The sequence below is a fragment of the Hemiscyllium ocellatum genome, assembly GCF_020745735.1.
Source record: "Hemiscyllium ocellatum isolate sHemOce1 chromosome 27 unlocalized genomic scaffold, sHemOce1.pat.X.cur. SUPER_27_unloc_2, whole genome shotgun sequence".
NCBI classification, from domain to species: domain Eukaryota; kingdom Metazoa; phylum Chordata; class Chondrichthyes; order Orectolobiformes; family Hemiscylliidae; genus Hemiscyllium; species Hemiscyllium ocellatum.
In genome coordinates this window covers 2,930,372-2,953,124 of record NW_026867487.1, presented here as the reverse complement: position 1 = coordinate 2,953,124, position 22,753 = coordinate 2,930,372, and the positions used below count along the sequence as shown (strand labels likewise).

General features: G+C 53.9%; 1 protein-coding gene across 1 annotated transcript in view; it reads left to right on the top strand.

Moving 5' to 3' along the window:
- LOC132807638 (T cell receptor alpha chain MC.7.G5-like) overlaps positions 1-1,615 on the top strand; it is a 396,787-nt gene extending 395,172 nt beyond the window's left edge. Inside the window, exons 8-9 of the mRNA XM_060821685.1 lie at positions 177-284; positions 658-1,615. Of these exons, the coding sequence (XP_060677668.1) occupies positions 177-283 (107 nt within the window). The 3' untranslated portion in view covers position 284; positions 658-1,615. The remainder of the gene's footprint in view (positions 1-176; positions 285-657) is intronic.
- The last annotated feature ends 21,138 nt before the right edge of the window (positions 1,616-22,753 follow it).

Genomic DNA, 22,753 nt, shown 5'->3' with positions numbered 1-22,753 from the left:
CTGTGGAGGTGTGTATGTGTGTGCGTAAGTATGTGAGAGTGTCTGTGTGCATGTGGAAGTGTGTGTGTGTGCGTGTGTGCACCAACACATCAATGCCACAAGGAAATGTTGAACGGGGTCAAACGCCCCGTCATTTCCAACCACCTTCTCAGTTTCTGTTCCGTCTCCCCCCTCAGATCCGCAATTCAACCTTCTGTCACTGACCGTCTTCGGACTAAGGATCCTGTTCGTGAAGAGCATAGTCTTCAACGTGCTGATGACTATCCGCGTCTGGATCTCCTGAGGTGAGAGACAGACGGCTCAGTGTCTCCCTCTGGCTCTGTTTGAGGGGGGGGGGAGCCGTTGCCGGTGGGACTGTCCCCCAGTGAGAGAGGGTGGATGGGCAGACCATCTTCTGGCTGGAGGGAGGGAGACAGTCAAACCCTCAACATGACCCACCCTGTCTAGTCCTGTCCGAAGTTGAGACACTGCTGCCCTGATTATTGTAGTGGACTCATACCCGTGCTTTCTCATTGTGTTGGAATTTGATCGGTTTGGATGGGAACCACGGGGATAGGACTCTGGAATGAGTTGGCACCATCTGGGACGATCGCGTGGTACCCTATCTATTGCCAAGATCTGAATATCTTCTCTCTCTCTCTCTCTCTGACCAGGTAGACCGGCAATTGTGAGCGTGTTTGTGCTATCAAAAATTCTTCAGTTGAAGACTCAACGATCTCTGCTCGGATTGCGACTGCGATAGCGATACTTGGTGTCTAAAACTGGGAGCGATATGTGTGTGTGTGTGTGTGTTTCAGTCCTTGTACATATCTGTAGACCTGTGCTTTCAGAAACCTCTCTGTGAATGTAACGATTTGAGTAATGTCTCCTGGAACCTCACTGAGTTATCCATCTCTCGCGTCTCTGGCCGCTGGTCAATTTCAGCTCATGTTCGCGGGGAAAACGTTAACAGCACGAACGGTGGGTTTTTCCCTTCTCCGCGTCCCCTCGGGAGGGGAACTGCGGTACGCGTTAATGGCCCACGTCCTGTAATGTTCCCCCAACACCAACAGCCCCAGGGAAGACGAGGAAGAAAATCCACTCTCTACCTGCGAATCTTTCTGCTAATGTTCCTCTTGTGTCGGAGACGCTTAATCTCTCTTTCCCCTGTGCCCATCCCACCCTGCTTCCCCTCTTCCCTCCAAATTCCGTCTCTGGGCAGGGCTTCATCCCTGTCAATAATCTCCACACAATTTCCATCGCCTCTACTCTCCCCCCCACCCCCAATCGATCCATCCCTAACTCTGAGGTTAAACTCCAACGGTCAAATTCCAAAAGATGGGAGATGGCCGTGTTTTAGGTTTTTGTTCTGAGATGGATTTGCCAGGATGTTTTCCAGGTTGTATGTGTGTGTGTAAATATCTAAAGCATAAGGGAAAGCTACTGTATCTGAAAAGAATATTGAATACTCAATACCATTTGTAGACTTAGACCCCACTGGGGAGATTAGTCGCTGTTTTAGATGTGACAGGGCACAGTGATATCCTGCTTCGCAAAGAATTTCTGTCAGTTTTACAAAACCTTGCCAAACCTTTCTCTGCGTGTTTGCCAATAAAATATATCTTTTATGATCAAACCTACCCTGAGCTTTGGTCATTTTGTACTGATCACTTTTACTTGCATTGAGAGACCTGCAGTACACACACACACACACACACATACACACAGACACACACACACACAGATACACACACACACACACTCACACACACACAGACGCACGCTCACACACACAGACACACACACACAGACACACACTCACACACACAGACACACACACACACAGACATACACATAGACACACACACAGACACACGCTCACACACACAGACACACACACGCTCACACACACAGACATACACATAGACACTCACACACACTCACACTCACACACACACACACACACAGACACACACGCACACAGACACACACTTACACACACACACGCTCACATACACAGACACACACACACGCTCACACACACAGACACACACTCATACACACAGACATACACATAGACACACACACACAGACACACACAGACACACGCTCACACACACAGACACACACACACAGACACACGCTCACACACAGACACAGACTCACACACACTGACACACACTCACACACACAGACACACACACACAGACATACACATAGACACTCACACACACACATACACACACACAAGATATAAGCTGAGTGGAGGCGTTACTGAATACCTACTTGAATCCACAGTCAACTTTGCCCCCTCTCCAAAGGTAAGCTCATATGCAGTTCCAGAACAAACACACGCACACGCGCGTGCGTGCACACACAGACACATACAGTCACACGCGCTCACACATATGCACACACACACAAGTGTATACACTCACACAGACACACAAGTGTATGCACACAGACACTCATGCGTACATGCACACTGACACACGCACACACCCGCGCACGCATACATGCACACAGACCCACGGTTGCACACTCACACATATGTACATGACCACAGATACACGCGCACACACACCTGCACACTGACACACATGCACACACTCGCTCGCACACACACTCACACTGTGCACTTTGCTCCCTACTGTCACTCGGTGAGGACAGCAGGAGGAGGGACTGTGGTCCGAGCTGATGCTAACACTGCGCGGTGTGAAATCTGTTGTGCAGCATCATACGTTCCATAGCGGTTTCATCGCTGAATAGCTGAACGTGAGGCTGTCAGTGTACCTTCAGTTAAAAAAACAAGCAATTTCCTTTTGAGTCATACACAGACAATTTAATGTGTGTCACCAAATAAGGCTTCGAGCGTGGTTTATCAGAACCGGGAACAGGGAGGAGGCCATCTGACCCTTTGACCTTACTCCGCCATCCAACAAGATGACGGCTGATGGTTCTGTGGCCTTAGCTCCACTCCCCCACCCTCTCACCCTCTCACCCCTCACTCCTTCATTGTTCAAAACAAAAACCTACCTTCGCTCGGAGAAGGTTTACTGAAGTTACGCCGACGGCGTCACTGGGCAGGGACTTCCAGAGATTCCCAAACCCCCCCGAGTGAAGAAGTTCCTTCTCAATTCAGTCCTAAATCTGCTCCCCCGAATTTTGAGGCTGTACCCTCTTGTCCTAGTTTCATCTGTCAGTGGAAACATCCTCTCTACGTCTGTCTGATCCAGTCCCTTCATCACTTTACAGGTTTCTATAAGATTCTCTCCTCATAATCTAAATTCCAAGGAATACAATCCCAGCCGACTCATAAGCCAACCCCCTCAACTCCAGAAACAACCTACAGACCCTCCTCTGTACCCCCTCTACTGCTTGTACATCCTTTCTCAGGTAAGGAGACCAAAACTGCACACAGTATTCCAGGTGTGGCCTCACTAACACCCTGTACAGCTGCAATATAACCTCCCTGTTTTTAAACTCAATCCCTTCAGCAATGAAGGACAAAATTCCAATTGCCTTCCTAATGAGCTGCTGTGCCTGCTGTGATTCATGCACAACGCTCTGTGATTCATGAACAAGGAAAGCCCAGGTCCCTCTGCATAGCAGCACACTGTAACTTTTTAACCGTTCAAGTCATAGTCCTTTTGTACTGTTACTCTGACCAAAATGGATGACCTCACATTCACCAATGTCGCACCCCAACTGTCCAGGCCCCTTCCCACTCCCCTACCCTATGTAGATAGCCATCTGCGGGCTTTCGGCATCTTCTGGAGATTTTTGGGGCTTCCCCCAGCAATACCCTTTACAGATACTCCATCCCAGCAACCTACCCCTCCTGTTTTAACACTGAAGGGGAGAAACAGGAAGACAGTGTCGAGTTACAGCAAAGAGATAGATGCATTTATTAAGTTGTTGATGGCATTGAGAGAAAGTGGGAAGGTGGCATTGAGGACCAACTACAATCATATGGAAGTTGATTCTAGTGAGAGCACCAGCGCAGAGCCGATGGGCTGAAGGGCCTTTATCTGTGCGGTAGACTCCTCTGACTCTAATATCAGCCCGCCCCATGATCCGTCGTCCCTCATAGATGGGATAGGAACGGAGGCCAGTGTCTGGGGAAAGGTCTTGAGTTAACTCCGCCTGTCCTCACTCACTCAAGGGGTGTCTGGGAGGCAGGGTGGTACTGTCCCAGCCTCTGGCCTTTACCTGCAAGACAGGCTGGGAGTTCAGAAAGAGAGGACGCCCCACTACGACGATACAGGGCGAGACCAGACAGAGACACTCGCGCCCAGCTACTGTGTGCAGTTCCAGTCGCTCCACTGCAGAAAGGGGTCAAAAGGCAAAGTGCTGGATAAACACAGATGGTCAGGCAGCATCCGAGGAGCAGGAGAGTCCACGTTTTGGGCATAAGGGTGGGGTGGGGTGGACAAGGGGGGCTGAGAGACAAATGGGAAGGGAGGTGAGGCTGGGGGAGGAAGGTAGATGGGAATGCGTTGGGGAGCTGGAGTTGGGAGCTGACGGTGACAAGTGAGAGTGGAGGGTTGGAGTGGGTAGGTGGGAGGGAAGTAGGACAGGCCAGGAGGGTTGGAGGGTTGGATCTGGGACGAGGTGGGGGGGGGGGAAACGAGGAAATGAGGAGACTGGTGAGATCCACCTCGATCCCGAACGTTTGGAGGATTCTAAGGTGGAAGTTGAGGCGTTCTTCCTCCAAGGCACCAGGTGGTTAGGGAGCAGCGATGGAGGAGGCCCAGGACCTGCATGTCCCTGCCAGAGTGGGGGAGTGGGGGAGAATTGAAGCATTGGGCCGCAGTGGGCATTGGGGTTGGTGGGTCGGGTAGCCCGGAGATGTTCTCTGAAACGTTCCGCAAGTTGGCTTCCTATCTCGGGGTGGGGGTGACCTTACAGAGGTCTGTAAAATCACAAGTTAAGGCCTTTCTCCGTCCCATTGGAGGGGAGTCTATGACTAGAGGTTCCAGGGGGTGAACATACAAAAGGGTCCAGAGGGGACAAATATTTTTTCACACAGAAGGGGGTACGATTTTGTCATTTAGCGTCAGAGAGTCATAGAGATGTACAGCACGGAAACAGACCCTTCGGCCCAACCCGTCCATGCCGACCCAGATATCCCAACCCCAATCTTGTCCCACCTGCCAGCACCCGGCCGGTATCCCTCCAAACCCTTCCTATCCAAATGGGATAGGGGGAGGGGGGGGGGTGCAGAACCGCAGGCGAATGGGGCCCCCCGTTGATTTGGGGAGGAGTCGAGGGGGAAGGGGGAAGGGCAGGGGGCAGGTTGGAGCTGAAGGGTCGGTTTCTGTGCTGTTAACTTCTGCAAAGAGCTCAGATTAAGGGCGCGCTGGGGAGGGGGGGAGCGGGGAAAGAGAGACCCGCTAGCTGACCCACTTAACGCACATGCCAACTGAAAAGAATGCCGCCTGGGTGGAAACTTTTCACGGGCAGAGCTGTGGCGCAGAAAGTAGGTCAGAGCCACAGGAGACAGCTGCCCCTCTCTCTTTCTCTCTCTCTCTCGGTCTCATTTCCGTTCCACGCCACACGCGTGTGCGTGCGTCTGTGTGTGTGCGCTTTCTCAGGAGGGAACGGAAAGTTTCGCCCAGGGGAGATAACATCGTTCAGCTCTCATTTCTCCACCCAGCCCTCGCAAACACACACACGCGGAGGCCGAGTTGAGCTCAGCTGCGACTCTCAGAGCGGAAACCGATTCAACCACAAAGAGAGAGCAGCTTTGCAAACCTGCAAGAGATTTCGCGACAAACAACTCATTTTGGCAAAAATGTTTTTCTTTTTTTAAAAAAAAAAGCACCCTCGATCGCGAAATGAGGTCAGGAGGGGGTGGAAAAACACACACACACACACACACACACCGCAGGTTAGAGCAAACGCCCAGTCATTTTCCGATGGATGGTTTCTGTACATGTTTAGCAGCTGGTTCACAGCACAGAACCCCTGCGTCTCAGCCCAGCAGATGGGGGGAGTGCCAGGGGGGAGGTGTGATGGCACACAGTGGTCTTATGGCTGGACTGTTAGTCCAGAGACCGCTGGGGACCCAGGTCCAAACCCCGCCAGGGCAGAATTCACGTTCAATAAATGTCTGGCGTTAGGAATTGAGTCGGGGTGAGACATCCACTGCCAATCGTAAGGGGAAAACCCCACGGGGTTTTCGGGGAAGGAAATCGGCCGCCTTTACCTGGTCTGGCCTCCATGTGAGTCCAGTCCCACAGCGATGTGGGCAATTAGGGATAGGGCAATAAGCGCTGGTCGGGATGGGGATGCCCTCATCCCATGAATGAATCAAAAAAAGCCCAAGCCGGCACTATCGTCCAGGACGGCATCAACCACACCCAGCCCACCACCCCTACCCGACACACACACACACAACCCTGTCCCCCTGACCCGGCATTCCCCCTGGCTAATACACCTACCGCTAGATACTATGGGTAATTTAGCATGGCCAATCCACCCTAACCTGCATATCCCTGGGCACTATGGGTAATTTAGCACGGCCAATCCACCCTAACCTGCACATCCCTGGGCATTATGGGTAATTTAGCATGGCCAATCCACCCTAACCTGCACATCCCTGGGCACTATGGGTAATTTAGCACGGCCAATCCACCCTAACCTGCACATCCCTGGGCACTATGGGTGATTTAGCATGGCCAATCCACCCGAACCTGCACATCCCTGGGCACTATGGGTAATTTAGCATGGCCAATCCACCCTAACCTGCACATCCCTGGGCACTATGGGTAATTTAGCATGGCCAATCCACCCTAACCTGCACATCCCTGGGCATTATGGGTAATTTAGCATGGCCAATCCACCCTAACCTGCACATCCCTGGGCACTATGGGTAATTTAGCACGGCCAATCCACCCTAACCTGCACATCCCTGGGCATTATGGGTAATTTAGCACGGCCAATCCACCCTAACCTGCACATCCCTGGGCACTATGGGTAATTTAGCACGGCCAATCCACCCTAACCTGCACATCCCTGGGCACTATGGGTGATTTAGCACGGCCAATCCACCCTAACCTGCACATCCCTGGGCACTATGGGTAATTTAGCATGGCCAATCCACCCTAACCTGCACATCCCTGGGCATTATGGGTAATTTAGCACGGCCAATCCACCCTAACCTGCACATCCCTGGGCACTATGGGTAATTTAGCATGGCCAATCCACCCTAACCTGCACATCCCTGGGGCACTATGGGTAATTTAGCATGGCCAATCCACTCTAATCTGCACATCCCTGGGCAGTGTGGGTAATTTAGCATGGCCAATCCACCCTAACCTACACATCTCTGGGCACTATGGGTAATTTAGCATGGCCAATCCACCCTAACCTGCACATCCCTGAGCAGTGTGGGTAATTTAGTACGGCCAATCCACCCTAACCTACACATCTCTGGGCACTATGGGTAATTTAGCATGGCCAATCCACCCTAATCTGCACATCCCTGGGCACTATGGGTAATTTAGCATGGCCAATCCACCCTAACCTGCACATCCCTGGGCACTATGGGTAATTTAGCATGGCCAATCCACCCTAACCTGCACATCCCTGGGCATTATGGGTAATTTAGCATGGCCAATCCACCCTAACCTGCACATCCCTGGGCACTATGGGTAATTTAGCACGGCCAATCCACCCTAACCTGCACATCCCTGGGCATTATGGGTAATTTAGCACGGCCAATCCACCCTAACCTGCACATCCCTGGGCACTATGGGTAATTTAGCACGGCCAATCCACCCTAACCTGCACATCCCTGGGCACTATGGGTGATTTAGCACGGCCAATCCACCCTAACCTGCACATCCCTGGGCACTATGGGTAATTTAGCATGGCCAATCCACCCTAACCTGCACATCCCTGGGCATTATGGGTAATTTAGCATGGCCAATCCACCCTAACCTGCACATCCCTGGGCACTATGGGTAATTTAGCACGGCCAATCCACCCTAACCTGCACATCCCTGGGCACTATGGGTAATTTAGCACGGCCAATCCACCCTAACCTGCACATCCCTGGGCACTATGGGTAATTTAGCATGGCCAATCCACCCTAACCTGCACATCCCTGGGGCACTATGGGTAATTTAGCACGGCCAATCCACTCTAATCTGCACATCCCTGGGCAGTGTGGGTAATTTAGCATGGCCAATCCACCCTAACCTACACATCTCTGGGCACTATGGGTAATTTAGCATGGCCAATCCACCTAAACCTGCACATCCCTGAGCACTGTGGGTAATTTAGCATGTCCAATCCACCTAAACCTGCACATCCCTGAGCACTGTGGGTAATTTAGCACGGCCAATCCACCCTAACCTGGCACCAACGACATAGGTAGGAAGAGGCGTGGGGAGGTCATTCAAGAGCTCAGGGAGTTAGGCTGGAAGCTAAAAGCTAGGACAGACAGAGTCGTCATCTCTGGGTTGTTGCCGGTGCCACGTGACAGTGAGGCAAGGAATAGGGAGAGAGTGCAGTTGAACACGTGGCTGCAAGGATGGTGTAGGAGGGAGGGCTTCAGGTATTTGGACAATTGGACTGCATTCTGGGGAAGGTGAGACCTGTACAAACAGGACGGGTTGCACCTGAACTAGAAGGGCATCAATATCCTGGGAGGTGGGTTTGCTAGCACTCTTCGGGGGGGTTTAAACTAATTTGGCAGGGGGATGGGATCCGGAGTTGTAGTTCAGCAAATAAGCTAGCTGTTTGTCAGAATGTCCAAGAATGTAGGGTGGCTGTGGAGAAGGTAGCACTGACACGGAATACTTGCGGACACAGAGATGTGCTCAAGTGTGTCTACTTCAATGCAAGGAGTATCAGAAATAAGGTGGGTGAACTTAAGGCGTGGATCGGTACCTGGGACTACGATGTTGTGGCCATCACGGAAACGTGGATAGATGAGGGACAGGAATGGTTGTTGGAGTTTCCTGGTTACAGATGTTTCAGTAAGATTAGGGAGGGTGGTAAAAAAGGAGGGGGGTGGCATTGTTAATTAGGAATGGTATAACGGCTGCAGAAAGGAAGTTTGAGGGGGATCTGCCCTTGGAGGTAGTATGGGCTGAAGTCAGAAATAGGAAAGGTGCAGTCACCTTGTTGGGTGTTTACTATAGGACCCCAATAGCAGCAGAGATGTGCAGAAACAGATTGGGAAACAGATTTTGGAAAGGTGCAGAAGCCACAGGGTCATAGTCATGGGTGACTTCAACTTCCCAAATATTGATTGGAAGCTCTTTAGATCAAGTAGATTGGATGGGGCGGTGTTTGTGCAGTGTGTACAGGAAGCTTTTCTAACTCAGTATGTAGATTGTCCAACCAGAGGGGAGGCCATATTGGATTTGGTACTCGGTAATGAACCGGGACAAGTGATGGGCTTGTTAGTGGGTGAACATTTTGGTGATGGTGTCCACAATTCTGTGACTTTCACCTTGGTTATGGAGAGAGATAGGTGCGCACAACAGGGTAGATTTTACAATTGGGGGGAAGGGAAATTACGATGCTGAAAGACAGGATTTGAGGAGCCTAAGTTGGGAGCATAGGCTGTCAGGGAAGGATGCGGTGGAAATGTGGAACTTTTTCAAGGAGCAGATACGACGTGTCCTTGATATGTATGTACCTATCAGGCAGGAAAGAAATGGTCGTGTGAGGGAGCCTTGGTTGACGAGGGAGGTTGAATGTCTAGTAAAGAGGAAGAAGGAGGCTTACATAAGGTTGAGGAAACAGAGTTCAGACAGAGCAGTGGAGGGATACAGGATAGCCAGAAGGGACCTGAAGAAAGGGATTAGGAGAACTAAGAGAGGGCATGAAAAATCCTTGGCGGATAGGATCAAGGATAACCCCAAGGCATTTTATGCGTATGTGAGAAACATGAGAATGACGAGAACGAGGGTAGGTCCGATCAAGGACAGTAGTGGGAGACTGTGTATTGAGTCGGAAGAGATAGGAGAGGTCTTGAATGAGTACTTTTCTTCAGTATTTATGAACGAGAGGGACCGTATTGTTGAAGAGGAGAGTGTGAAACGGACTGGTAAGCTAGAAGAGATACTTGTGAGGAAGGAAGATGTGTTGGACATTTTGAACAACTTGAGGTTAGACAAGTCCCCCGGGCCTGACGGGATATATCCTAGGATTATGTGGGAAGCAAGAGAGGAAATTGCAGTACCGTTGGCAATGATCTTTTCGTCTTCACTGTCAATGGGGGTGGTACCAGGGGACTGGAGAGTGGGGAATGTTGTGCCCTTTTTCAAAAAAGGAATAGGGATAACCCCGGGAATTACAGGCCAGTTAGTCTTACTTCTGTGGTAGGCAAAGTAATGGAAAGGGTACTGAGGGATAGGATTTATGAGTATCTGGAAAGACACTGCTTGATTAAGGACAGCCAGCACGGATTTGTGAAGGGTAGGTCTTGCCTTACAAGTCTTATTGAATTCTTTGAGGAGGTGACCAAGCATGTGGATGAGGGTAGAGCAGTGGATGTAGTGTACATGGATTTTAGTAAGGCATTTGATAAGGTTCCCCATGGTAGGCTTATGCGGAAAGTCAGGAGGCATGGGATAGAGGGAAATTTGGCCAACTGGATAGAAAACTGGCTAACCGGTCAAAGTCAGAGAGTGGTGGTAGATGGTAAATATTCAGCCTGGAGCCCAGTTACAAGTGGAGTTCCGCAGGGATCAGTTCTGGGTCCTCTGCTGTTTGTAATTTTTATTAATGACTTGGATGAGGGAGTCGAAGGGTGGGTCAGTAAATTTGCAGATGATACGAAGATTGGTGGAGTTGTGGACAGTGAGGAGGGCTGTTGTCGGCTGCAAAAGGACTCAGATATGATGCAGAGCTGGGCTGAGGAGTGGCAGATGGAGTTCAACCCTGCCAAGTGTGAGGTTGTCCATTTTGGAAGAACAAATAAGAATGCGGAATACAGGGTTAACGGTAGGGTTCTTAGTCAGGTGGAGGAACAAAGGGATCTTGGAGTCTATGTACATAGATCCTTGAAAGTTGCCACTCAGGTGGATAGAGCTTGTAAGAAGGCCTATGGTGTATTAGCGTTCATTAGCAGAGGGATTGAATTCAAGAGTCGTGAAGTGATGTTGCAGCTGTACAGGACTTTGGTTAGGCCACATTTGGAGTACTGTGTGCAGTCCTGGTCGCCTCACTTTAGGAAAGATGTGGAAGCTTTGGAGATGGTGCAGAGAAGATTTCCCAGGATGTTGCCTGGAATGGAGAATAGGTCGTACGAGGATAGGTTGAGAGTTCTCGGCCGTTTCTCGCTGGAACGGCGAAGGATGAGGGGTGACTTGATAGAGGTTTATAAGATGATCAGAGGAATAGATAGAGTAGACAGTCAGAAACTTTTTCCCCGGGTACAACAGAGTGTTACAAGGCGACATAAATTTAAGGTGAAGGGTGGAAGGTATAGGGGAGATGTCAGGGGTGGGTTCTTTACCCAGAGAGTGGTGGGGGCATGGAATGCGCTGCCCGTGGGAGTGGTAGAGTCAGAATCATTGACGACCTTTAAGCGGCAATTGGATAGGTACATGGATGGGTGCTTAATCTAGGATAGATGTTCGGCACAACATCGTGGGCCGAAGGGCCTGTTCTGTGCTGGATTGTTCTATGTTCTGTGTTCTATCGCTGGGCACTATGGGGAATTTAGCACGGCCAATCCACCCTAACCTGCACATCCCTGGGCACTATGGGTAATTTAGCACGGCCAATCCACCCTAACCTGCACATCCCTGGGCACTATGGGTAATTTAGCATGGCCAATCCACCCTAACCTGCACATCCCTGGGCACTATGGGTAATTTAGCATGGCCAATCAACCCTAACCTGCACATCCCTGGGCACTATGGGTAATTTAGCATGGCCTATCCACCCTAACCCGCACATCCCTGGGCACTATGGGTAATTTATCACGGCCAATCCACCCTAACCCGCACATCCCTGGGCACTATGGGTAATTTAGCATGGCCAATCCACCCTAACCTGCACACCTTTGGACTGTGGGAGGAGACCAGAGCCTCCAGAAGAAACAGACACACAGGGGGGAGAATGTGCAAACTCCACACAGACTGTCGCCCCGAGGCCGGGATCGAACCCAGCTCCCTGGCGCCGAGAGGCAGCGGCACTAACCACTGAGTCACCGTAACTGGCCTCGTGACCCTCTGGGTAACGTACCCACCTTGCCTTCAAACCTCTCGCCCCCTTCCCTGCCCCCCAACCCCCCCCCACCTTAAACCTACATTCCCAGGGGATGTGACCTCTGCGCTCTCCGACTCTCCACGTCTCTTGTAGAATCCTACTGGCTCCACTTTCCGCTCGACCTCCGGGCGCTCCAGTTCACACCATTCCAAGATGCTCCAAGCTTCCCCCCAACCCCGGTAGAAACACTCCAGTCCCAGGAAACGGACCCCCTTGGTTAGTCCCAAGGGTCCACCTCCCTCCTGCAGTAATGGGGACCAGCGCTCCGCACGCAATACATAAGAACCGGGAGCAGGAGAGGGTCCTTCCGACCTTTCCATCCACCCCGGCCATTCCGTGGGATCACGGCAGATGATCTTGTGGACTCCGGTCCACTCCCCCACCCTCTCACCCCTCACTCTTTCATTGTTCGAAACAAAAACCTACCTTCGCTCGGAGAAGGTTTACTGAAGTTACGCCGACGGCATCACTGGGCAGGGACTTCCAGAGATTCCCAAACCCCCCCTGAGTGAAGAAGTTCCTTCTCAATTCAGTCCTAAATCTGCTCCCCCGAATTTTGAGGCTACACCCTCTTGTCCTAGTTTCATCTGTCGATGAAAACATCCTCTCTACATCTGTCTGATCCAGTCCCTTCCATAATTTTGTAGGTTTCTATCAGATTTCTCCCCCCCCCCCCCCGTTATTCTAAATTCCAATGGATATAATCCCAGTCGCCTCGGTCCCTCCTCATAAGCCAACCCCCCTTGAGCCCGCACAGTATGCTCACTCCTGGTCAGTCATGGTTCTGTCTCCACTCTTCCCTATCCATGGCCCCCACTCCCTCCAACCCTCCCCATTATCTGATACACCTCAGTCAGGTCACCCCGCCCTCCCTCAACCTCCACCTCTCTATAGGTCCCACCCCCTGAGCTAACCCAGCCTCTCTACGCTGCTCTGTCCCAGGGGATATCCTCCTGACCCCTCTGCACCTCCTCCCAGTTGGGGAATGGGTGTCTGGGTGGGTTACTCTTCGGAGGGCCGGCATGGACCTGTAGGGCCGAAGGGCCTGTTTCCACACTTCTACCATTCTCAGCGGTGCTGTCACGTCCTTTTCACGACCAGAGCGAGGGGAGGCCGAGCCAAAATCCCGGACAGCTGCGATCAGAGTTCCCCGCTCTCATTCCCGAGACGCTGAGTGAGAAAGTTCAGTTTGCCGTATCCCTTCCTCACTGCCCTGTGAGCCCACCCTGTCAGGGAGCTGCAGGGATAAATCCCCCAGATCCCACTGCTTCCCGGGAGCTTCCCAGCATTCCTGCTCCCAAAGTGTGTGGCCTCACATCTCTCAGGGTTAAACTGCCCAGACTCTCTCTATCCCACCAACCCCCCCTCACCGTGTTTAAGCTGACACCACCCCCCTCACCCTGGATAGTCCCTGTGTCACCCACAGACTGACTCATCACCGCTCCCCACCCTCCCCACCCTCCCATCTCCATCATTTACTTATCCCCATTGATTGTCCCTGTGACACACCACTGCGCTACACACCCAGACACACACACACAGAGACACACACTCACACAGGCACGCGCACACACACACTCTCTCACACAGACACACGCTCTCTCACACAGACACATACTCTCTCTCAAAGCTACACACACATACACACAGACACTCACACACACTCAGGCACAGATACGCGCACGCACACACTCACACACTCAGATGCACACACCTACCCTCCACACACACATACACACTCTCTCTCATACACACATAAACACACACACACAAACACACACACTCTCTCTCTCTCATACACACATACACACACACACTCTCTCTCTCTTTCTCAAACACACTCAGACACACGCACACACCCCTACAACAGATACAGGCACTCAGACACACACACACCCCCACACAGTCACACTCATACAGATACACACATCGTCCCTGCACAGACAGGTACATAGAGATACATGTACACACACTCACTCTCACACACACAGACACACTCACTCTCACATACATACTCACTCTCACATAGACACACACAAAGACATGCATACACACATGCACGCGCACAGACACACACACACACACAGACCCACACACACTCTGTCACCTTCTCTCTCTCACACACACAGATAGAGATACACACGCGTGCACACACACCCACAGATGCACACCCCCCCACACATAGATACACACAGACAAATATACACACATGCGCGCACACACTCCCTGTAATGTGCTGACAACTGCAGCTGATCAGTCTCCCATTAGAACATCATGGCACCTCCTTCACATTGTATCACACAATCATAGAGTCCCGACAGTGTGGAAACAGGCCCTTCGGCCCAACACATCCACACCGACCCTCCCAAGGATACCTACCCAAACCCAATCCTCCCTACCCTAATACTTTACATTTACCCCTGACTAATGCACCTAACTTACACACCCCTGGGCACTGTGGGTAATTTAGCACGGCCAATCCACCCTAACCTGCACATCCCTGGGCACTATGGGTAATTTAGCATGGCCAATCCACCCTAACCTGCACATCCCTAGGCACAATGGGTAATTTAGCACGGCCTATCCACCCTAACCTGCACATCCCTGGGCACTATGGGTAATTTAGCACAGCCAATCCACCCTAACCTGCACATCCCTGGGCACTGTGGGTAATTCAGCACGGCCTATCCACCCTAACCTGCACATCCCTGGGCACTGTGGGTAATTCAGCACGGCCTATCCACCCTAACCTGCACACCCCTGGGCACTGTGGGTAATTCAGCACGGCCTATCCACCCTAACCTGCACACCTTTGGACTGTGGGAGGAAACTGGAGCACCCGGAGGAACCCCACGCAGGCATGGGGTGGGAGAATGTGCAAATCCCACCCAGATAGTCACTCGAGGCTGGAATCGAACCTGGGTCCCTGGTGCTGTGAGGCAGTGGTGCTAACCCACTGAGCCACCATGTACCGTATGCTCCTGGTTTCAGCTGCATTCGCTGCTCTCTCTATCTGTCCTGCCACCCGGGACAACCTCTCTATGTGGATACACAGCCCTCTCAGATTCTGCCTATCATTTGGTAACACCGCACTCCCCCCCCCCCCCCCCCCCAACCCCCACCCCCGTACCCTTTTACTGACTCCCCCCTCTTTGTACCCAAGTGTCACACCTCACACCGAGACAAAGGGATAGAAAGTGGCCATTCAGCCCATCAGGTCTGCTCTACCATTCGGAGGCTGTTCAGATCCTCAACTCCAACCTTCCTGCCCTTTTCCACCTCCTGATCCAAAATCGCTCGCTCTCAGCCTTGAATACCCTCAATGCTCCAGCCTCCATACCCCCCCTTCCTGATTAAAAACCCCTCCCTCCCTCTCTCTCTCTGTCTCAGCCTTGAATACCCTCAATGCTCCAGCCCCGACAGCTCTCTGCAGTAACGAATCCTACAGATTCACTCCCCCCTCACTCCCAGAGAAGTGAAGGAATTCCTCCCCATCTCTGTCTTCAACGGAGGGGTGACCCCCTTATTCTCAGACGATGCCCCGTCTGGGTCCCAGACTCTCCCACGCAAAGGGGTGGAAGGGGAACAAACTCTCCCCAACTCCCCCCTGTCCAGCTCTCTCCCTTCCCCCCCCCCCCACCTCCCCTCCCTAAGGATCATACCATTACAATCCGGTCCCCTCTCGTTCTTCTGAACACCTGAGGGGTCCGGGCCCCAACTGACTCGCCCTCTTCCCTCATCAGCCGGTCCCTCTGTCCCCGGAGTGACTCTTCTCCGGGCTGCGTTCCGATGTCCGGTCTATCCCTGCTTGGATACGGAGCCCCAGCGAAGCTGTTCCACGGTATTTCAGCCGATGTCTTGCACCAAGCCTTCTGAAGTTTTTCTTTAGCAGCCCGTCCCCTTCCCGAAGCCTTTCTCCAGGGCCGTGTCACGTTCTCTCTCCGCCGGCTGGTCCAGGCCTTGCTGGATTTCCACACCGTCTCCCCCCTACCCCCCCCCCCCCCAGTTTTACCAGCCATTTCGCGTCCTGCATCCCACCCGGATCCAGATGATTCTCAGATGGTCAGGAGGAGCAGGGGGATGCGAAACGGGAAACTGAGGGGAGCCAAGTTACAAACCCTTCCTCCGGGCACAAAGAACACCGAACGTTCCAGGCCCTTCGGCCCTTCAGCCCTTGATACTGGGCCAACCCTGTGAAACCAATCTGAAGCCCATCTAACCTACACCATTGCATTCTTGTCCACCTGTCTATCCAATGCCCATTCAAATGCCCTTAAAGTGGCCGAGTCAACTCCCTGTTGCAGGCAGGGCGTTCCACCCTCCTACAACTGAGGAAAGAAACTACCCCTGACACCTGTCCTGTATCTATCCACCCTCGTGCTAGCCAACTCAAGTGTCCAGGAGGAAGTGAGGTCTTGCAGATGCTGGAGATCACAGCTGAAAAATGTGTTGCTGGAAAAGCGCAGCAGGTCAGGCAGCATCCAAGGAGCAGGAGATTCGACGTTTCGGGCATAAGCCCTGAAGAAGGACTTATGCCCGAAACGTCGAATCTCCTGTTCCTTGGATGCTGCCTGACCTGCTGCGCTTTTCCAGCAACACAGCTCAAGTGTCCACCCTATCTAACCCTCTGATTATCTTATATGTCTCAATTAAGTCACCTCCCTGACGAAAACAGCCTCAAGTCCCTCAGCCTTTCCTCGTAAGGCCTTCCCCTCCAAAACCAGGCAACATCCTGGTAAATCTCCCCTGCACCCTTTCCAAAGCTTCCACGTCCTCCCTATAACGCAGTGACCAGAGCTGTACGCAATACTCCAAGTGCGACCGCACCAGCGTTTTATACACAGATCTAGGGAGCAGCGTTTTCAGGAGGGGAATCAGTGATTGAGGCAGTGGGGGGGAGGTGTCGCGCAGGGATCAACGCGAGAGCACACAACGTCCGAGAATATTGGCCAATGATGGGAAGAGGTGAGGGAAGGTCTGGTGGCTACGAACACGGGACGGGGGGAGAGGGGGAAGGCTGATTACTGCGCGGGGGGATAGAGAGTGAGGGGAGGGGTGGGCCAGACGGAATAGAGCGTGAGGGAAGGGAGAGCAGAGGCACTTTGCCAGGAGGAAGAGAAGGGCGGAATACTATTTAAATGGAGAGAGACTGCAGAACGCCGCAGAATAAAAGGAATTGGGAATCTCTCAGTGACATGGCCCCCACCACCCCTTCCCCCTCTAGTCCCCGACAATGGGTCAGTTAAACAGTCTCTCAGTCCCCGCCTTTCCCCCCACTCGCCCCCGACACTGGGTCAGTTGTACAGTCTCTCAGTTCCCCACCTTTCCCCGCTCTAGCCCCTATCACTGGTTGGGTTATACAGTCTCGCAGTGCCCCCTGCTGCTGACCCTGACACTAACAGGGAGATCTCGGTGTTCCAGGTGTCTCTCTGACAGCTGTAGGAGAGTGGAACATTGGTGAACAGTCTCACCGCTCCCCCCACCCACAACCTGCCTCTGATGTGGGTATAATTTCCACTGAGGGGGGCGGTCAGAAACGGGGTCAGCTCTCTGCGAAAGGGGTCCCGTGCCCCACAATCCCGTTTCACCCCAGCCTCGCGACGCCTCGACGCGTCCTCCAAACCCACCGCACTCCCACCACCTCCTCCCAGTGCAGCAGCTCCCCATCTGCTGTGTGGGTGGGATAGCGACAGGGGGTCCTGTTAGTTCAGGGGCGGAGGGGAAGAGGGGGTGGTGGTGGTGGGGGGAGAGGAGACGCAGTCACGGCGCGCGCGGGAAAGCCCGGGGGAAATCCGACGCCGTGACTCACGCGGAGACGTGACACCTCCTTCGGCCGCTCCCGGACCCCGACACTTGGGTCTGTCAGGGGTTCTCCCTGTTAAGAGGAAGGGCACTGCCAAGCTGGAGAGGGATCCCGAAGAGCTGTGCCAGGATTTTGCCCGGGTTTTAGTCGGGTCCAGTTCAAAAGATAGGCCGGGATAGGGCTGGGGGCCTGTTCACTGGAGCGTGGGAGGCAGAGGTATGACCAGAGAGGGGTTTATAAATTAACAATAAGGTACAGAGAGAGGGTACGGTTTCCCGGGAACACAACACGAGGGAGGACAGCAAGGACAGAGATTTAAAACAGACGGGAGGGACAGATCCGACGTGTAAGAGACATCTGGACATGAACAGGGAAAGGGATCTGGGCCGGGAGCAGGTCGGCCTGAGATTATTGTCAGCATGGGCAGGTGGGGCCGAAGGGTCTTTCCCCGTGCTGCATCACTCTACAAGTAGGTCAGTTACACAGTCTCTCAGTCCCCCCGTTTCCCCCCTCTAGCCCCCGACACTGGGTCAGTTACACAGTCTCTCAGTTCCCCCCCTTTTCCCCCTCTAGCCCCTGACACTGGGACAATTACACAGTCTCTCAGTTCCCCCCCTTTCTCCCCTCTAGCCCCCGACACTGGGTCAGTTGTAGAGTCTCTCAGTTTCCATCCCCTCCCTTTCCCCCCTCGCCCCCTATCACTGGTTGGGTTATACAGTCTCGCAGTGCCCCCTGCTGCTGACCCTGACACTAACAGGGAGATCTCGGTGTTCCAGGTGTCTCTCTGACAGCAGTAGGAGAGTGGAACATTGGTGAACAGTCTCACCGCTCCCCCCAACCCACAACCTGCCTCTGATGTGGGTATAATTTCCACTGGGGGGGGCGGTCGGAAACGGGGTCAGCTCTCTGCGAAAGGGGTCCCGTGCCCCACAATCACGTTTCACCCCAGCCTCGCGACGCCTCGACACGTCCTCCAAACCCACCGCACTCCCCCCACCCACCCACCCACCCCCCTCCCAGTGCAGCAGCTCCCCATCTGCTGTGTGGGTGGGATAGCGACAGGGGGTCCTGTTAGTTCAGGGGCGGAGGGGAAGAGGGGGTGGTGGTGCTGGGGGGAGAGGAGACGCAGTCACGGCGCGCGCGGGAAACCCCGGGGGAAATCCGACGCCGTGACTCACGCGGAGACGTGACACCTCCTTCGGCCGCTCCCGGACCCCGACACTTGGGTCTGTCAGGGGTTCTCCCTGTTAAGAGGAAGGGCACTGCCAAGCCGGAGAGGGGTCCCGAAGAGCTGTGCCAGGATTTTGCCCGGGTTTTAGTCGGGTCCAGTTCGAAAGATAGGCCGAGATAGGGATGGGGGCCTGTTCACTGGAGCGTGGGAGGCAGAGGTATGACCAGAGAGGGGTTTATAAATTAACAATAAGGTACAGAGAGAGGGTACGGTTTCCCGGGAACACAACACGGGGGAGGACGGCAAGGACAGAGATTTAAAACAGACGGGAGGGACAGATCCGACGTGTAAGAGACATCTGGACATGAACAGGGAAAGGGGTCTGGGCCAGGAGCAGGCAGGTGGGGGGACCAGGTCGGTTTGAGATTATTGTCGGCATGGCCAGGTTGGGGCCGAAGGGTCTTTTCCCGTGCTGTATCACTCTACAAGTAGGTCAGTTACACAGTCTCTCAGTCCCCCCCTTTCCCCCCTCTAGTCCCTGACACTGGGTCAGTTAAACACTCTCTCATTTCCCCCCTTTCCCCCCTCTATCCCCGACACTGGGTCAGTTGTACAGTCTCTCAGTCCCCCCCTTTCCCCCCTCTAGCCCCCGACACTGGGTCAGTTACACAGTCTCTCAGTCCCCCCCTTTCTCCCCTCTAGCCCCTGACACTGGGTCAGTTAAACACTCTCTCATTTCCCCCCTTTCCCCCCTCTATCCCCGACACTGGGTCAGTTGTACAGTCTCCCAGTCCCCCCCACCCCTTTCCCCCCTCGCCCCCTATCACTGGTTGGGTTATACAGTCTCGCAGTGCCCCCTGCTGCTGACCCTGACACTAACAGGGAGATCTCGGTGTTCCAGGTGTCTCTCTGACAGCTGTAGGAGAGTGGAACATTGGTGAACAGTCTCACCGCTCCCCCCCACCCACAACCTGCCTCTGATGTGGGTATAATTTCCACTGAGGGGGCGGTCGGAAACGGGGTCAGCTCTCTGCGAAAGGGGTCCCGTGCCCCACAATCACGTTTCACCCCAGCCTCGCGACGCCTCGACACGTCCTCCAAACCCACCGCACTCCCCCCACCCACCCACCACCCCCTCCCAGTGCAGCAGCTCCCCATCTGCTGTGCGGGTGGAATAGCGACAGGGGGTCCTGTTAGTTCAGGGGCGGAGTGGAAGAGGGGGTGGTGGTGGAGGGGGGGAGAGGAGACGCAGTCACGGCGCGCGCGGGAAACCCCGAGGGAAATCCGACGCTGTGACTCACGCGGAGACGTGACACCTCCTTCAGCCGCTCCCAGACCCCGACACTTGGGTCTGTCAGGGGGTCTCCCTGTTAAGAGGAAGGGCACTGCCAAGCCGGAGAGGGGTCCCGAAGAGCTGTGCCAGGATTTTGCCCGGGTTTTATTCGGGTCGGGTTCGAAAGATAGGCCGGGATAGGGATGGGGGCCTGTTCACTGGAGCGTGGGAGGCAGAGGTATGACCAGAGAGGGGTTTATAAATTAACAATAAGGTACAGAGAGAGGGTACAGTTTCCCGGGAACACAACACGAGGGAGGACGGCAAGGACAGAGATTTAAAACAGACGGGAGGGACAGATCCGACGTGTAAGAGACATCTGGACAGGAACAGGGAAAGGGATCTGGGCCGGGAGCAGGCAGGTGGGGGACCAGGTCGGTTTGAGATTATTGTCAGCATGGAAAGGTTAGGGCCGAAGGGTCTTTTCCCGTGCTGTATCACTCTACAAGTAGGTCAGTTACACAGTCTCTCAGTTCCCCCCCTTTCCCCCCTCTAGCCCCTGACACTGGGTCAGTTAAACACTCTCTCAGTTCCCCCCCTTTCCCCCCTCTAGCCCCTGACACTGGGTCAGTTACACAGTCTCTCAGTTCATCCTGGTAAATCCCTGCACCCTTTCCAAAGCTTCCACGCCCTCCCTATAACGCGGTGACCAGAGCTGTACGCAATACTCCAAGTGCGGCCACACCAGCGTTTTATACACAGATCTAGGGAGCAGCGTTTTCAGGAGGAGAATCAGTGGTTGAGGGAGTCAGGGGGAGGTGTCGCGCAGGGATCAACGTGAGAGCACACAACGTCCGAGAATACTGGCCAACGGTGGGAAGAGGCGAGGCAAGGTCCGGTCGCTCCGAACACGGGATGGGGGGAGAGGGGGAAGGCTGATTACTGCGCGGGGGGGACAGAGAGTGAGGGGAGGGGTGGGCCAGACGGAATAGAACGTGAGGGAGGGGAGAGCAGACGCACTTTGCCAGGAGGAAGAGAAGGGCGGAATACTATTTAAATGGAGAGAGACTGCAGAACGCCGCAGAATAAAAGGAATTGGGAATCTCTCAGTGACATCGCACGCACCACCCCTTCCCCCCTCTAGCCCCTGACACTGGGTCAGTTAAACACTCTTCAGTTCCCCCCTTTCCCCCCTCTACCCCTGACACTGGGTCAGTTAAACACCCTCTCAGTTCCCCCCTTTCCCCCCTCTAGTCCCCGACACTGGGTCAGTTACACCGTCTCTCAGTTCCCCCCACCCCTTCCCCCTCTCGCCCCCTATCACTGGTTGGGTTATACAGTCTCGCAGTGCCCCCTGCTGCTGACCCTGACACTAACAGGGAGATCTCGGTGTTCCAGGTGTCTCTCTGACAGCAGTAGGAGAGTGGAACGTTGGTGAACAGTCTCACCGCGCCCCCCCACCTCCCCCCACCCACAACCTGCCTCTGATGTGGGTATAATTTCCACTGAGGGGGGCGGTCAGAAACGGGGTCAGCTCTCTGCGAAAGGGGTCCCGTGCCCCACAATCCCGTTTCACCTCAGCCTCGCAACGCCTCAACACGTCCTCCAAACCCACCGCACTCCCCCCACCCACCCACCGCCCCCTCCCAGTGCAGCAGCTCCCCAGCTGCTTTGTGGGTGGGATAGCGACAGGGGGTCCTGTTAGTTCAGGGGCGGAGGGGAAGAGGGGGTGGTGGTGCTGGGGGGAGAGGAGACGCAGTCACGGCGCGCGTGGGAAACCCCGGGGGAAATCCGACGCCGTGACTCACGCGGAGACGTGACACCTCCTTCGGCCGCTCCCGGACCCCGACACTTGGGTCTGTCAGGGGTTCTCCCTGTTAAGAGGAAGGGCACTGCCAAGCCGGAGAGGGGTCCTGAAGAGCTGTGCCAGGATTTTGCCCGGGTTTTAGTCGGGTCGGGTTCGAAAGATAGGCCGGGATAGGGCTGGGGGCCTGTTCACTGGAGCGTGGGAGGCAGAGGTATGACCAGAGAGGGGTTTATAAATTAACAATAAGGTACAGAGAGAGGGTACGGTTTCCCGGGAACACAACACGGGGGAGGACGGCAAGGACAGAGATTTAAAACAGACAGGAGGGACAGATCCGACGTGTAAGAGACATCTGGACATGAACAGGGAAAGGGGTCTGGGCCGGGAGCAGGGAGGTGGGGGGACCAGGTCGGTTTGAGATTATTGTCAGCATGGCCAGGTTGGGGCCGAAGGGTCTTTTCCCGTGCTGTATCACTCTAC